The sequence below is a fragment of the Xiphophorus maculatus genome, chromosome 20 (genome assembly GCF_002775205.1).
Source record: "Xiphophorus maculatus strain JP 163 A chromosome 20, X_maculatus-5.0-male, whole genome shotgun sequence".
In the NCBI taxonomy this organism is placed as follows: domain Eukaryota; kingdom Metazoa; phylum Chordata; class Actinopteri; order Cyprinodontiformes; family Poeciliidae; genus Xiphophorus; species Xiphophorus maculatus.
Genome location: NC_036462.1, coordinates 5,456,772 through 5,474,322, shown reverse-complemented (window position 1 = coordinate 5,474,322; position 17,551 = coordinate 5,456,772). Strand labels below are relative to the sequence as shown.

At 43.6% G+C, this 17,551-nt stretch overlaps 2 protein-coding genes across 2 annotated transcripts; one reads left to right on the top strand and one right to left on the bottom strand.

Annotated features, from left to right (window-relative positions):
• Window positions 1-9,971: 9,971 nt before the first annotated feature.
• On the bottom strand, window positions 9,972-17,171 carry nicn1 (nicolin 1). The gene is made up of 7 exons (XM_014473449.2): window positions 17,013-17,171; window positions 16,326-16,474; window positions 15,588-15,767; window positions 11,765-11,878; window positions 11,537-11,605; window positions 11,331-11,435; window positions 9,972-10,994 (listed from the first exon to the last, which is right to left on the bottom strand). The coding sequence occupies exons 2-7, from the start codon at window positions 16,470-16,472 to the stop codon at window positions 10,953-10,955; spliced, it is 657 nt and encodes a 218-aa protein (XP_014328935.1). The 5' UTR covers window positions 16,473-16,474; window positions 17,013-17,171; the 3' UTR covers window positions 9,972-10,952.
• LOC111605783 (nuclear factor 7, brain-like) lies at window positions 12,629-14,912 on the top strand. Its single transcript, XM_023324467.1, has one exon. It carries the CDS (start codon window positions 13,005-13,007, stop codon window positions 14,364-14,366), a length of 1,362 nt encoding a protein of 453 aa, XP_023180235.1. The 5' UTR covers window positions 12,629-13,004; the 3' UTR covers window positions 14,367-14,912.
• Window positions 17,172-17,551: the final 380 nt, after the last annotated feature.

Genomic DNA, 17,551 nt, shown 5'->3' with positions numbered 1-17,551 from the left:
TGAAACTGCAACATGTAAAGTTAATGAATAACATGGTAAAAATATGACTAATAATCTACTCCCACTCACCTGATACTGAATTTGCATATTAGCTTCATACTTAGCTCTGCGCTAGCTAAATATGCAAACAAAACATTTAGCTAATTATTTAGCTTGCTAGTTAAATGTTTAGTATGAAGCTTTAACTTTTATCCATGAAGATGTTACTTTGAAAAATAAATCCACATTTTTCTCTTGCCAGGCTAAAAACCAAAATTATTGCTGTTAATTTCTGACTGTTAGCCAAAAACAACCCACAGTCTGTCAGCCAACATTCAAATCTGACCTGTAGAAAATGACAGGCTGTACCAGAAACAAGTCAAAACTAAAGGAGCAGGAAAACAAAGTAGATTTAATGTTGCCGTATTTTATTGAGACTGCAGCGTTCTGCGATAATTTAACAACCTGCAACTAAGGTCAAAGGTTCACCAGTTTGTAAGCTGAAAGGTGGTGCAAAACGCCTGATGGTGAGACGCTAAAATGAAACATTTCCTTTAATATTCAACAGAAGCTGCATCGCTGCAGGAGCTCCAATATTAATACAACAATATTCATGATGTTTGTTTTCCTCTTTATTCACAGAGTTGGACTGACTGGACGAGGAGTCATTAATAAAACACTTCATGAATATCATTGATACGTTCATGGAAACAAACTGATGATTCTGCAGAACTCACCTGGATGAGCCCAACTTCATCATCATAATTAATCATTTGAGTATAAATAATAATATATATCCTCGTTTTTTCTAGAATGTGAGATAAAATATGTTGACAGTTCTGCTGGTTTCTGGTTCAGATAAAAATCAGGACTGGATTGTTTCTCGTTAGGATCGGGATTCAGGGCGTTAAATGTGAAATTATTAGATCATTTGCGTCTCAGCTGGACGTTAATGGGTTTTAAAGGAAGAGATTCGGTGAACGGGTGAATTTTGAACCAAAACGCTGAACTCATCCTGTTGCCATGGTGATGCAGTCGGACTGCTAGCGGACAGGTTTTAAAACTGTGACGAGATGAGGAGGAATTCAGATCGGCATCTCAGCTCCAGTACAGACCAGTAGGAACTGGGCCGCCGTCAGGAAGACAGTTTGGATTTATGTCATTAATATATATTTCTGTTCTATTGCGTAATGGTAAAAAGAGCAGAGAAGACAGAGAAATCCCCACAGACTTCAAGCAGTGAAGCTAACTAGCATGTTGCTCAGCTTTGTCGCTGGGAGGAGGAGTTATTACGCTGCTGACTGACTCAATTATAAGTTTAAGTGTTTTAAAAGCTACAGGGGGAAGACGCCGTTATGAATATCTTGCTAAATATTTCCCTTCACTGACTAAATGCAGGAGAAACGGAGGCTAATAGCATTCTGTAGCTAAGCTAACAGATAATCACACGGTTAAACATCACCGACCAAACAAACGGCCAGACTTACCATCAGTGACTTGATACCTTCAGCAAACCACTGAACCGAAACAAATAACTGAACGACGGCAGATCGTTGAGCTGCTTCTTCTTTTTATGGCGGTTGGCAAGCAACGTATTGATGTGCATTACCGCCATCTGCTGGAGTGGAATGGTGATGCTGGGATGCTGAACCCCATCAAAAACCAAAAAGAAAAAACAACAAAACAGCAGTAAGCTAGCCATGTTTTTCAAAATAAAAGGTCGTCTGAGGGACGTTAATTTCGTCCAATCAGGCGTGGCGTTTCAGAAACGCCTTCCTTTGGAAACGTGAAGCTTTGTCTTCAGACGACTATTCACTTAATTTATGGCTGACCAGAAAGACTACATAAGTCACAAATATTAGTGTAATATATCAGCCAGACTGTGGAACGTCAACATTTATAAAACATGAGAATTAAACCAGAATATTGACGATATATTGACAGCAATGAGCATGCGCCAACGGTGACACAGCGCCCCCAGAGGTGAGCACAGGAATCGTCCTAAAATCCCAGCTCTGTTTCTCTGGCAGTCACTTTGATCAAATAAACAGCCGTTAAACTGCGCAGAATGTCGCGCAGTCCAAGCAGCTCATGAGGAGCCTCCCTGTTGGCTTTTAGACTTTTATTCATGACATTATTTGAGTCATTCTGCAGATTTGTGCTGCCAGAAGAGGGAACTCTGCGCCCGGCGTGTTGGAGTTTCTCCATCCTCCGCGGGATCTGAGTGATCCTGCAGCATCAAACACTCAGACGTGCCGTCCTGCCTGTAAACCCAGCAGCGGTGACTGATTACATCTCTTTCCCCTGGAGGTTTGGATCACTTTGCTGCTCCTCACAGCAGCAAACATGGAGCTTCTCATCTCCTTCCCTTCATGCTGCTGCATTTTAATACGCTGGAAGTGTGAGGCGCTGCGCTCTGACCTCAGAATCTCTAAGCAGGGAATTGATTGATTATGCATCTGAAGTGCTCCAACCAGATCTGGCCACATGCAGATCTGAAGCACTTCTCCTCTGACCGTCCGACCTTCACTGATATGCATCTAAAGTGGCTGCAGACGAGGAATCAGGCCTGCAGCTCCATGCCAGGCTCTATTTCGTTTCCTTAAATCACGGCTTCTCCGCCAGTCAAAGTGCTCTGTTCGCCTCGTTAACATGGCCGCATGGGGCTTTCATCTGCAGGAAGACACAAGTCAGACATGAACGGGCAGCAGGCGTTAGGTCACAAAGCAGAGGGTCAGAGTTCATTCTGGAACGGATTCATTACCGGTTTGGTGATGCTGCTGAGGATCTGGACAACTTTCACAACAAGTAACCTGCATTATTTACAATTTACAGCTGAATAAACCTTAGTTAGCTAATAGAAAAGGTTTGAACTGTCATGATGTCAGGAGGTCAGTTGACTCACCAAAAACAGACCAAACCTGAACTCTAACCCAGCTGGAGTTGGTGGAAACGCCGCCGCCTCTCCTGGCCTCCGTCTCTCTTCATCTCCTCACCCTCTGACCTCTGACCTACGATCTGTCCTACCGCCTGCTGGCAGACGAACGTCACAGAGACGTCTCACAAATAAAACTTACTCTGTTTCTAATCCATTTGTCTGTTAGGGTCGGTGTCAGTAACGTGGTTCTCTCTTTCTCTGACTGTTTAAGTAAAACGTCCTTTTTAAACTGAACGTATTTCGTTTGGTGACTTCAGAGCTCTGTCACTGCTGGAAACCTAAAGGATAACTTTGATCAGGAGTTTAAATTTGATAAACAAATAGACTCTGTGGTCAAATCATGACTACGTTGGTGTCCATAAGAGACTCCAGAACACGGCTGTCTGTCTTTTAGCCAACAGACATGAGCACATCACACCAGTTTTATCTCCTTTAAACTGGCTTTTCTCCATTTTAGAATTAATTTTAAAGTTTTATATATTTATAAAATATATAAATATTTTATATATTTCTTATAAGTCTTATATAAGACTTATATTTCTTATAAGTCTTATATGACTTATAAGAAATGTAACTTCCTGATTGAAATTGGGTCTCTGTCTCTTTAAGAAGCTCCTTCTCTCTCTGAAGCTCCGCCTCCAGGAAGTCGTCCCAACATGGCTCCTCTATTTAACGTTTTTACCAGCGTTGATCTGAGCAGCGGCTCCCATAATGAGCTCAGCAGTTCCCCCAGGTCTTTGCTGATTGCTGCTGGCTAGTCTGAAGGAGCTGAGTGGGTTTTTCACAGCTAAATGGTTGCTATGGAGATTAAAGGATTTCTCAAACATGCATGCATGTGATGTGGTTTTTACGGTGAAGAGCTTCGGTCACTTTAGTTGGTTGTTGTTAAGCTAAATCAGTGAGTCAGGAGGACTTCCTGAGAGCGCCGCCGCCGCCGCCGCCGCCTCCTCCACCCACTCAGAGACTGCAGCCGATCAGACGTTAACCGCCCCCCGTTCTCCAACCACAACTTAGTCAATTAGGAGCTCAATCTGCTGCTGATCCCAGAGGACAGGAGAGAAAACACAGTCAATCAAGTGAATGATCACATCTCTGAAGAGGAGTGGAGCAGAGGAGTGCAGGCAGACATTAGGAGGCCCCTGGGGGCCGTGGCGTGTTACAGACGAGTCCCAGCCAGAGACGCCGGCTCCCTGCTGACCGCCGCTGAGCAGCAGCGGCTGCAGGAGGGAAAAGCACTGCGGACTTTTAATCACGCTTTAATTTGCTTGGTGAAGATGAATCAGATAAAACATTATTGGAAAAGAGATTTTAATCCCAATCTGCTCCGGATCAGGATCCATGCAGGGCGGAGCCTCCGAGGAGTTCAAAGGATCTCCGCTTTGACTCCCAAAGCCAGAAAATCTCTGAACTAATTAAAAAGCATCCAGGCGTTGGCAGCGGGCCGATACGGATGTAAGAGTTTAATCGTGACATCACGTGGTTCCATCTTCAGAAAATTAAAAGTGACGGCTGTTTATTCCATCTTTCTCTATGGAACTGTCTGGACGGTATCAGCCTTCAGGTTCTGGTTCTGCTCTGCATCCAGAACCAGACCTTTAAATCCAGACTAAACCCAGCTGGTTGGAGCTGATCCTCAAACATCATAAATGAAACTTTAACATAAACATATTGATGATTTTCATGGCATCAAAATGTTTACTGGTTTCCTCAGATATTGACTGGTTTCTGTTTGACTTTTTATTTTGTGTTTTTCTGATGTAAAACTCTGATCTGCCTCAGTAATTACAAACCCTGCTCCTCATTCCTCTCTGTAAAGTTCACCTCTAGCACAGAAATCATAAAGAAGTGTGTTTTATATCAGTAAACTGCAGACGGTATTTTAACATTTATTGATGTTTTTATCAAATAAACATAAACATTAGGAAAACTATCAGTGCCAACAGTAAGGACAGGTTTGGGTTGTTTTAATCATCATCAGTTGGAATCTATTGTGCTACAACGATAAATCAAAATTCTTAGAATAAATTTATCACGATAAACGATACGATAAATGCTCACCCTGGTTTTCAGTGCACTTTACCTCATGACGTTGTTTCGAGAAACTTTACAAAATTTAATCCCAATCCCAAACACTTTAATCCTGGTAATCAGAGGGTTAATCTCAGTTAATTGTTCAAATTAGTTTTAAAAGTTTCTAATGAAACCCAGCAGAACTTTCACTCCTCCTGACCAGCAGGGGGCGACAGCAGACACTCACTGACTTTACAGCAACCCTCATACTGAGAATGCATGGAGCGACAGCGGAGAGGAAAAACTCCCCTTTAACAGGAAGAAACCAGAACCTGAACCTGAACCTGAACCTGAACCAGGACCAGGACCAGGACCAGTACCAGTACCAGAACCTGAACCAGAACCTGAACCAGGACCAGGACCCGGACCCGAACCTGAACCTGAACCTGAACCAGGACCAGGACCAGGACCAGAACCTGAACCTGAACCTGAACCTGAACCTGAACCTGAACCAGAACCTGAACCAGAACCAAAACCAGGACCAGAACCAAACCCCGGTTCAGAACTTTCCATGTTAGAGAGAAGCAGGAAAGATTTGATGACGGCAGCTTCATGTCAACCAATCAGAAGGTCAGAATAATTCTGGAGCGGTTCTGATGGAGACAGAACCAGATGTTTAAACTCTGCAGCCGTTTGTTCTTTTCATTGCTGCAGTTGAATCATCCTGACAGCCGGGAGGAGTCCTCCACACTTTCAAGAGTCTCTCACACACACACACACACTGACCACCGTGTCTCAGAATCTGGAGCGTAATCCAGATGTTTCCTCGGCTGGATTAAGTACCGTCGGACCTCTCGGCTCTTCATCACCACGTCGGATTAAAACTGGAAGCTGCTGCTTTTATGGAGCATCAGAACGAGACGGTTAAAAATATCCAGGTTAAATTCACGATAATGAGAATCTGAAATCACATTAATCCACATGAGTGTTGAGTTTACAGGCAGCCAATCAGAAACACCCAAACTAAACAATCAGCAGCGATAAAAAAAATAAAATGAAGTTCAGATTTTCTCCATCAGATAAACATCAGACTGGAAAATCTCATTTCTGAGGGAGCCTGATTTTATTTTCATAGTTTCAGACACAAACTGAAGAGCCTGGAGGAATAAAACTTTAAAAATCAAACCGTTTATTCATGTTCACATTAAAGACGGATTCATCTGCACACATTTCAGCTGCAGCTCGTAAAAACGGCGTCAGTTCTGATCCACCGCGTCAGCAGCTGTGGAGGAAACAGGAGGAAAACGTCATCAGGAAGCAGAAACATCCCAACAAAGAGCTGATTCTGACGAGGAGCAGCAGTTCAGGGACAAACAGGATTCAAATGAGCAGAAATGAGTCAGGAAGCATCAATTACACCGAAAAACAGAAGATTCCTCTGAAACCAGCGGATCGGCGTGTTCATGTGTTCATAAGAGAACTCATCGCTGACGTCAGGATGATTCAGATTCATGAAGCTGCAGCTTCTTTAGAGTAAATCATCTAAAGCAAAGTCTGACAAACTTAGACCCATTTCACCAAAGTGGGCGGAGCCAGGAACCAGGAGGGGCGTGACCACTGAGCCGCTTTCAGGCAAAGTAACGCAGAAGTAAACAAACGTACAAAAAGGTCAAAATTCACAGAAATATAAAAAATAGGATCCTAAACAACCCATTTAGACAGTTTAACAGTAAAACGTTGATTTGGGATATTTTTCTGTTTCTGTTGCAGAAAGTCTATTCTGAGCAGAATGCTGCAGGAGCTGCAGGAGCTGCAGGAGCTGCAGGAGCTGCAGATGCTGCAGGAGCTGCAGGAGCTGCAGGAGCTGCAGGAGCTGCAGATGCTGCAGGAGCTGCAGGAGCTGCAGGAGCTGCAGGAGCTGCAGATGCTGCAGGAGCTGCAGGAGCTGCAGGAGCTGCAGATGCTGCAGGAGCTGCAGGAGCTGCAGATGCTGTAGATGCTGCAGGAGCTGCAGGAGCTGCAGATGCTGCAGGAGCTGCAGATGCTGCAGGAGCTGCAGATGCTGCAGGAGCTGTAGATGCTGCAGACATGATGGGAGGAGCTGCATGTTGACTCAGGCAGCTGCAGCTGAAGGAAATGCTCCTCCATGTTGCTCTACGTGGGCGGCGGCCCCCCGCTGCCCCCTGCTGTTTCCACCCCTGGGCTCCTCCTGCGTTTTCTGCCCAGCTGGAGGAAATGTGAGAATAATGTTGCATCTGGACTCAGGTGTGTTTGTGGTTTGGCTGACGCAGCAGAATCTGCGGCTTCATGGTTTCTTCCTCTTGTGATTTCAACTGATCTGCTCTTCCAGACTCCGAGCTCAAACCGCTCATGTGGGATTAGATTCCTGAAACGTCTCTTTTTTTCCTCTCTCCGTTGTTTTCTGCCTTTTCATGCTCGCCAGCCCAGCAGTTTCATCCTGATGCTTTGGGTCGAGTTTCCTCCTGACTGACAGCTCACAGCGTTTCTTCTCTTCAAGAAGCAAAAAATGAAATAAAAGCAGCAGGTGAAGCTAATGAGAGCAGCTCTGATTGATTTTGATTGGCTGAGACAGATCCTCCATCGCAGGCAGAGTGCTGCTCATCGACTGACGGCTGCTGGACTCCAGGTCCATCACCACCAGTCCAGATGTCCCCAGTTCTGACCCTAACCCTCCCCAGTTTCTGTGTTTTCACCGATCTGGGCATAAAAAGCAGAACTGATTCTCTGGATCTCAGGATGAAGCTGGTTGCTGAAATGTGGAGGAATGTTGGAGCGCAGGTCTGATGTGAGGAGCAGCAGCGCCACCGTGTGGTGACCCCCGGAAATCAGCTCCATCTGCAGCAACAGGAGAGAATCAGAATCAGTTCTTACTGTGTGATCAATACCTGGAAGAATGAAATAACATAAATCAGAGTCTCATGAATATTTGATTTAAAAAATAAACAGTTTGAACTGATTCGGTTCTGGAGGTTCTTCTGCATCCGAGTCACTGAGCGGGTTCACCGGTCCGGTCCGGTCCGTTTCACAGATTCCATCTTCATCATCTTCATCTTCACTGCAGCCGTCAGACAGAATCATCAACATCAAGGGTTTCACTCACTTTGCTTGTTACCTGAGAGCTGCTTACACATTTTTATCAAATAAATAATAATAATAATAATAATAATAATAATAATAATAATAATAATATCCTCCCCAGAATAAATTCACATTAAATTCGTGTTTAGAAGAAGAAAACCTTTGCAGAGTTCAGCGGAGACGCCCTCTGCTGGCGGCATCTGGAACAGCAGTCATGTTGTACTGATGGAGCTCACCTGTTTCAGAAAACACCTGGGTTGGTGTCCATCACCTCCAAACAGCATCTGGTTTAAATCCAGTGGTTTCTTCAGAGAGTCAGGATTATCAGGATTGTCCTGATTGGTCCAGATCGGATCGGCTGCTTCAGGTCCGTCACAAGATTTTAGGGTCAGAATCTGTTTTATTCACAGCAGCTCACACAGATGGTGCTGGTGGTTCTGAAATGGTCATTACTACAAATAAAAACCAGGGAGAAGTTCTTTAGGTTTGGAACTGAATCTTTACTCAAACATTCAACAGTATGAAGTTTAACTGCAGTAATTTGTTCCTGGTCTGCAGTTTGTTGGACAATCCCAGGAAATGTTGGGAAGCTTCACGTCTAAACGTTGTGAACTCAGAGACTGTTGGACAAATTGGCATGCACACAAATCAATGTTGCATTAAAATGTGCATAAATATACGCTACATAAAATATTTCAGTCGACAATAAAAACCTACAAATCACCAAAACTCGACCGAACAGAAATCTGACTCCATTCAGTGATCAATGCTTTGAATCCAGGAAATACATGAAGCTGGTTAAAGTCAGACGTGACAAAATGTGTTCCTGAGGATTAATGGATGGATGGAAAGTCGTTGCTTCCTGCTTTTGTTGACCACAATAACTGCCCCTTCACAGAGAACATCCTGGCATTTCGTCCAGAAGATAATAAAGTTTCTGCTCTGAGTGAAACTCGTCTCTTCAGTTATTCCAGTCACAGCATGAAGCTGCTTTTTTCTTCCTGTCGGTGTTGCAGCGGCCGGTGACACGGCTGTCTCAGACTCATCTGAATAAATGATTCATGACTCTGAGGTGAGGAGCTGCAGCCGCATCGCTCAGCACGTCGAGTGATGAGATGTTAGAAAGATCAAATCAAAGCGAGCGAGGAGGGCAGGAAGACGAGGAGAAGGAGAAACGACTGCAGGACTTAATGAGAAAGAGACAAAGCTTCATGGCACGAAAACCAATTCAGCTTCAGACGGAGAGCGGCTGGCGTTCCTGACACGTCTTCTGTCAAGACCAAACACAGACGTCTAAACTGCTGACATGTTGATCGTCTCCATCAGCAGCAACTGAACACAAAACGACAAGTTCAGAAAAATCCAGTCAGGAAATCTGGATCTGTCTGCGTCTGTTGGGCCTCCAGCCATGATGGACTGGAAGATGAGAGCAGAATGCTCTGCATTGACCCGGTTCGGTTCGAGCAACAGCAGCAGGAGGAGGAGGAGCTTCAGGAAGCAAACTGTGATGTCACGGTGACCTTTGAACTCAGAACAAGCTGAACTCCCCAACACCTTCTGCTGACAAAGCAAATCGCATGGATCCGATTACTTTAGTGAATCTAGTAACTGTGTTTTCTGGCCAAAAGAAAAAATAAAACCTTTATTCTGGTTTCATTCAGAATTCTGCAGAATAAATCGTCGAGTTTCAGATTCCACAAAATCGACAGACAAACGCCGACTGCTGGACGGGCAGAACAGAGCTAACAGGAGGATCTGAGCCAATGTGTTTCACACACACACACACACACACACACACACACACACACACACACACACACACACACACACACACACACACACACACACACACACACACACACACACACACACACACACACACACAGAGAGAGAGACACACACACACCCACAGACACACACACATCCACAGACACACACAGACACGTGGCTTTCTTTGTGGGGACTTTCCATTGACTTCCATTCATTTTTACAGCCTAAACCTGTAATAGAAAATGTCAGGTGTTAGAAACTCTTAACTTTCAGAAGTGAGTAAAACAAAGAATCTGTAATCCTAACCTGACCGTAAAAATGTGCAAAATAATCTGATTGAATAAAACTGGAGATAAAAAGTTTCTTTTTCTTCATCACTTTCATCCTCCATCAAACTGCAGCTCATTTTGTGCGTGGCTCCGCCCACATCATGACATCATCAGACTTGTCATTACTTCGTCTTTAGATCAGTGACTTGATTTGCTGTTGAATATCAATAATGTCGTCAATACAGTGGAGGATTTTATATTCATCTTGACCCTGAAAGTGAAAACATAAATATCCAAGACTCGACTGGATTTGCTCGAAAAAAGAAACATTAGATATTTTATGCTGAAACAAAAATCTCTTATTATGTAAATGAGTGAATCATTTTGGCTTTTCCTCATTTAGGATCTAAATGTTAATCCTGTGAAAAATGGATTTAACTCGATCAGTTTTATGATTTTTATTTGTCTTTAAGTCTGAATTATTAGCAACACCAAAACAAAAACAAACAAAGAAGAAAAGATTATTTATATTTAAGAGAAAAAATGAAAGAAGTCCAAATAAAACCAGAAGTGGATCAGATCAGGATTGAGATCAGGATCAGGATCAGTATCAGGATCCGGATCGGGATCAGGATCCGGATCGTTATCAGGATCAGGATCGGGATCCGTATCGGGATCGGGATCTGGATCAAGATTGGGATCAGGATCAGGATCGGGATCAGGAGTTATTCTGCTAAACGTTTGGTTCACTTTTCTCATGTTGAAACTGAATTACATGTCTCGTGCTGTGATGTGATCAGATATGATGACACAAAGTGATAAACCAGCAGGCGGCTCTCTGCTCTTCTGCCTCCACACAGGAATTGTGTGTCGCCCTGAAAGCCGCGTTACGTCAGCGACAGCAGGTTGATGTCGTAACATCCGTCCACCTGCAGGAACACAAAACACACAACCGATCGTTTATTTCCAGAGTTCCTGTTTCTGCCAGGTTGTAAACGAGCCGGGCGTCGTCAGGGAGGTGTCCCTCAGGGATCTGTGTTTAGAAAACCTCTGATCAGCTCTTATTTTCATGCTAACCACACAGTCAGGTCTGTTTTTAAACCCAGAGATGTTCTTATAACAGTTTTCTCAAAAGGTCCTTGATTTCATGAGGCTGTTTGGTTTGTTTACCAAAGTGAAACATTTTAATACGGAAAGTTGTTTTCCGTTTGTTTTCCAGGGATCGATACTTGGAGTTGACAGTGAACCGGAGATGAAGGACTCACATCGAAGCGTCCGATGGAGGCTGTGGTCTGGTTGGTCTGCATGACCTCGGTCAGAGCCCACATCTGCTGGATGCTGGAGGACACGGTGTGCGGGTCCGGGAGGCCCTGCAGGACGTCCAGCAGAACACAGACCAGATGAAAACCCGTCAGAGCTTTCCATCAGGAGTCTCCTCATGAATTCAAACCGTGTGAGACGGAGCGCGTACCTCCACATCAGGAAGCTGGTCGACCAGAATCAGGTCAGACAGCCAATCAGAAACCTCCTTCAGGGGCTCCTGAACCAGACAAGAGGAATAATAATAATAATAATAATAATAATAATAATAATAATAATAATAATACTAATAATAATAATAATAATAATAATAATACATCTGTTTTTTTGTTCTTAACTTATATATAACTCATACAGAGAGGAAAACGTAAAGACTGACCGGCTCCGTGTGGGGGAATATTTTGATCTCCTCCAAGCTGAAGGTCAGCCAGGCGGACGACGGCTGCCTCAGGATCAGCCTGACCGAAACCACGTGGTCTGCCTCCACCAGCATCTGGAGGAGCACAGAGTTAGTCAGGAGTTAGCCTTGAGTTAGTCTGGAGTTAGCCTGGAGTTAGTCTGGAGTTAGCCTGGAGTTAGCCTGGAGTTAGCTAGGAGTTAGTTTGGAGTTAGCCAGAAGTTAGCCTGGAGTTAGCTAGGAGTTAAGGTACTGAAGAAGATAAATTTCCAAATTAGCATTTCAAACATTGACGTTTGTATGGGGAGGTTTAATGTTTGTTAATGTCCAGGGTACAGTGAACGCAGCACGACAGAAAACTAAAAACCTGTGGAGACAACAAATCAGAGAATCTCACTAAAACAAATGATTTCAGTTCATAAAGTCTAAAAACGTCCATCTGTCTGTCCATCAACCAATCAGCTGGTAGATCAGTTAGTTATTCCAGCTGATTAACATTAATCACTAATGAGTCACACTGAGCTTCACCAGAATAAAATGCTGTTTACATCGTTTTAAACTGTGTGATTGTGAGTGGGAATAAAAATAGCAACAGGTATTTTGTTCCATATAACACAGTAGGAGTGTAACAGGTAAACCTTCTAAACTCGACTAAAAACCCACCTGTTTAGGATTATGTTTGAAATGTAATCAATTACAAATGTATTGATGGAACCTGAATTAATGTCGTGTTTTGATTGTTGATTCTATGTTGCTTTGTGTTTCTGTGTTTGATATGATGTAAAGCCCTTTGAAATGCCTTGCTGCTGAAATGTGCTATACAAATAAAATTTGATTGATTGATTGATTGATAATGCTGCTCTCACAACAGATGACAACTCTCCGTTATTAACGACAGAAACATTCATCTTAGTTTCTCCATGGTTACTAAGCTCAGCTGTCTGAATGAAGCTTCAGACAGAATAACAAGGAGAGGAAAGAAAAACCTGTTACAGGTTTAAACAAAGCTTCTCACAGGAAGTCTAACAGGTTTTAGCTCCGCCCCTTCTCTGACTCATCTGAGGGGAAACAGGAAGCAGCTTGTAAAACAGAGACGATCAGATTCACCGTCAGAACAAACTGACTACTTCATCTGAGTAAATCCAGCTGCAGGACAAAAATAAAAACACGCAGAGAGGGAGGAAGCCTGACTGACTGAGTTTCAGCTTCACTCAGAGACAAGATGGCTTCCAGATCAGAGGAGGATCTCTGCTGTCCGGTTTGTCAGGACGTCTTTATAGATCCAGTTGTTCTGTCATGTAGCCACAGCTTCTGTAAGGAGTGTCTGAAGAACTGGTGGAGAGAGAAACCAGCAAGAGAGTGTCCAGTTTGCAGAAAAAGATTCTCAAAAGCTGAACCAGCTTCTAACCTGGTTCTGAAGAGACTCTGTGAATCATTCCTACAGCAGAGAAACCAAAACGTTTCAGAGAGTCTCTGCAGTCTGCACTCTGAGAAACTCAAACTCTACTGTCTGGACCACCTGGAACCAATTTGCTCCATCTGCAGAGATTCAAAAAAACACTCCAGCCACAGATTCAGACCCATCGATGAAGCTGCTCAGGATCACAGAGAGAATCTGAAAACATCTCTGGAACTTTTAAAGAAGAAACTGGAGCTGAAGAAGGAAGTTAAAGAGGAGTTTGATCAGACAGCAGAACATATGAAGGTCCAGGCCCGACACACAGAGAGGCAGATTGTTGAGCAGTTTCAGAAGCTTCATCAGTTTCTAGCAGAGGAAGAGGAGGCCAGGCTGGCTGCACTGAGGGAGGAAGAGGAGCAGAAGAGAGGGATGATGAAGGAGAAGATGGAGGCTCTGAGCAGAGAGATAGCAGCTCTTTCAGACACAGTCAGAGCCACAGAGGAGGAGCTGAGAGCTGAAGACGTCTCATTCCTGCACAACTACAAGGCTGCAGTGGAAAGAGTCCAGCGCTGCCCCCTGCTGGAGGATCCACAGCTGCCCTCAGGAGCTCTGATAGACCAGGCCAAACATCTGGGCAACCTGGCCTTCAACATCTGGAGCAACATGAAGAACATGGTGACCTACACTCCTCTGGTTCTGGACCCAAACACGGCTCATCCAAAGCTCCTGCTGTCTGATGATCTGACCTTTGTGACAGCAGGACAGAGGCAGCAGCTGCCTGATAATCCGGAGCGGTTGGACGTTTGGTGGTCCGTTCTCGGCTCTCAGGGTTTTAACTCCGGGATCCACAGCTGGGATGTCGATGTTGGAGACAGTGAGGTTTGGACTCTGGGTGTGTTAGCAGAATCTGTCCACAGGAGGCGAAACATTCAGTCTGGTTTATGGGGATTAACGTTAACAGAAGATGGATTATCAGTTTGTTCTCCAGGCTCCTCCTCAGATCTATCAGCCCAGAAGATGATCCGGAGGATCCGAGTGGATCTGGACTGGGACGGAGGACAGCTGTCCTTCTCCGATCCAGACACCAACACACACATACACACCTTCACACACACCTTCACTGACCGGATGTTTCCTTACATTTACACTCTGGATGAAGTAAAAATCTCACAGATGAAGATCTGAGTGAGGACGGAGAAAACAAAGTCAGAGATTTAAAATCTGATCATCTGCTTGTTTCTGGTTTAATGGTTCACTCATCTCAGTATTTTAAAATGAGAAACTTATCAGATAAATTTGGTTAAATTCATTTACATACAATGTAGTTTATGTCCGTCTGGTCTACATATTCAGGATAAAATTTTAATTTGAGTTAAATAACTGGGCAATTATCAAATAAACAACATTAAAAAATCATCTGTTTTATTGTATTCAGGTGAAATAATGGAGGGAATTAAATAAACTTATTAATTTAACAGTCAATAACTCAGAAATCTGATGTTTTAAACAGAAACGCGGCTGGAAACAAACTCCTGGTTATAAACAAGCTTTTCTTCCAAACATGTAATATGACATATTTTAACAAAAAATGTAATAACCAACAATCTGTGTATGAGAAAAAAGTTTTATGATCTTTATGAAGTTTTGAACTGTTAAATCTACTGACCGGTCATAAAGAACAGAGCAGCCATTTTCATTTCACACCTTAAATATCATCCGACTGTTCCCCAAAAATAACATGAAAAATAAACAACAGTTAAGGAGTACTGGTTTCCATAGAAACTCCAACTGAGGCATTTATAGCTGATAGAATAATATCAAGTTAATGTGAAGTTTCTGCCTTTATTTGTGTAAAAAAAGAAGAGTAAAATAATTTTAACCCTGGTTCTGGAGTCGTGCAGGCCGGACACGGCGAACGACACACCTCATGCTAATGTCACATGACCTGAGGATGTACAGGCCTCTGTTCTGCCACATGACTGAATAACTAGAAATATGAGCTCAACATCAAGTATATTTATGGTTTTAATCTGTTCTTCAACCATCAAAGTGTTTTTCTTTCCATTCATCTTTCCAGAGTTTCAGGAAGCTCTTTGGCTTAGCGTTAGCGGCTACATCTTTAGCATTGAAGTGGTATTTTATGCTAGCATAGTTTCACTGATAGGCTAACTCCTTTCAGCTTAACTTGAACACAACAGTAGTGTTTTCCAGCATCCAATCAGATTGATTAGAAGCATAAATTAAAACCCAGTGGAACCAGAGAAGACTCGTCATCGTCTGAGGATCGTCTGGGCCACTCGTCTGTTTTCAGCCATTTTGGTCTCGTTTCTAATCAGACTTTGGTTCATAGCGAAACCTGGACTGAGCCAGAAGCTGCTGGTTAGCAGACCCGTTTATCTGACCCACCTGCTTCCTGTGGATGGAGAAGTAATCCTGGGAGCCTCTCTCTGTGTGCGGGTTGTCCATCAGCGGCAGGTCTCTGAGAGCCGTGACCCACTTGGTCGGCCCATCCTGTCCAGAAGGCCTCCTCAGCAAACGCACAGTAACGTAGGCGGTGTAGTAGTTCTTAAAGGTGATTTCCTCAACCTGCAGACAGACGGTGGAAAACAAACCTCAGCGCCGCTGGGGATTCAAACAGCAGGCTCCTCTGAAGCTCTGAGGTAAAGAGGAGCTGCTCTGCACTGAAAACGGTTTGTAATTACAGCTGAATGCTGGACAGTAGATCAGAGCCCCAAACGGCCAGAACTGCTGAGTCCAACAGAAAGACGAGTTTCAGCTTTTGGCAGAAACACGAACCAGTTTCTGTCTCTGACAGCCAAAGTGTCGTCTGCCAAAACCTCAGTGAAAACAAACGGATTGATTTTAGAAACTTTGGACAAATGTTCCTTTCTTTCTTTTTAAACTTATGCTGTAAAAACGTTGCAGAGGTGAACATGTAACCAGCTGAGGGAACCTCTGGTTTCCTGTTTAGCTGTTCAGAAATGAACAGTTCATTCACATCCATCAATCAGCAGCTTGTTTCTCTGGAGGAAGTAGAGAACCAAAAACTTTAGTTTGACTGGTTCCTCAGTGCGAAGCAGAGCAGAGTGAGGTTATGGGAGGATAATAGAAGTTTTTATTGTTTCTGTTGTGTGTCTGACTTACACTGACTGGTTTTCCAAAGGGAAGGGGGACGTCGACCACACAGACCCCGGACTGAACCGGCTCTGCTTTGGACTCTCCGATCTGCAGGTAGACCGGAGGTTTGACTGTGCAGGAGACCGGCTGTCTGCCGCCATGGACCTCGCTCATCTCTGAAAACACAAACCTGCTTGTTAATGTTTCCCCTCTGTCCAGAAAAAAAACAAAACAATGGTTGACATCATGAGTTACGACATTTCATTTCCCTTTGAATTGAATAGAACTGATCTGAACATTGACTTCGTTCAGTTCAACTCAATTCAAATTTACTTTAGTGAGCCCAGACGGAAATTAAATACTTTATGTTTAACCAAAACGTTCATAAACGGAGCCGAATTTTTACTGATGAAATATTGTGTTAAAAATCGCTTCCAGTGTTTTCAGAAGCACCGAGCTGTGTGAGCTGAGGCTGATTTCATCTTCATGACGCGATCTTCTGAATGATGTCTGGCTGCCGCGGACAGCACCACGGACAGCGACTCGGTGAACTGAAACATGAGGTTTAAAGCAGCCCTGAGAAAAGAACCGATTCATTTTAATGAGCCGTTTTAGCTTCAGGTGAACTCTGTTCAGAAATACAGCTTCAACGCGGAGACCTACACGGTTAGCATGGCGGCTAACGGAAGCTAACGGAGCCGGTTCTCTGCTCACCTTCCTCCGGTGGAGAGGTCAAAGGTCAGAGTTGAAGGTAAGATCTGGGCAGTGAGAGGAAAAAGCACAGACTCCAGCCACCTCTGTTCACATCCTAAAGATATTTGGTGTTACATCCCGATTGGCACGGTAACCAAGGCGACAGAGAGTTTCTTAAAGGGCCAGCGTCTCTGAAATGTTCAGAAAGCATCAGGTTCAGACATGGACTTTAGAGCAAACCTGGAGTTCATCATACAAAGATCAGTTTCATTGTTTAAGATATTTTTTATTAGAAAACATGAATAAATCCCACAGAAATGATTTATTTATATGTTTACATATTTTATCCCCAGGAAGAGTTTATTCAATCTGAGCAGTGAAATAGTTTCTTTAGTACTAACATGACTCTGTACTGCTGCCCTCCAGTCAGTTCATATATGTTTTAATATCTTCAGGAAGTTCAGGTCTTTTTCTCTTTGGAAAACATGGATCCATTCAAATGTATTTATTTCACTAATATGTTGTGTCCAAAGTTAACCTGAATCCAGATATAGAAAGCA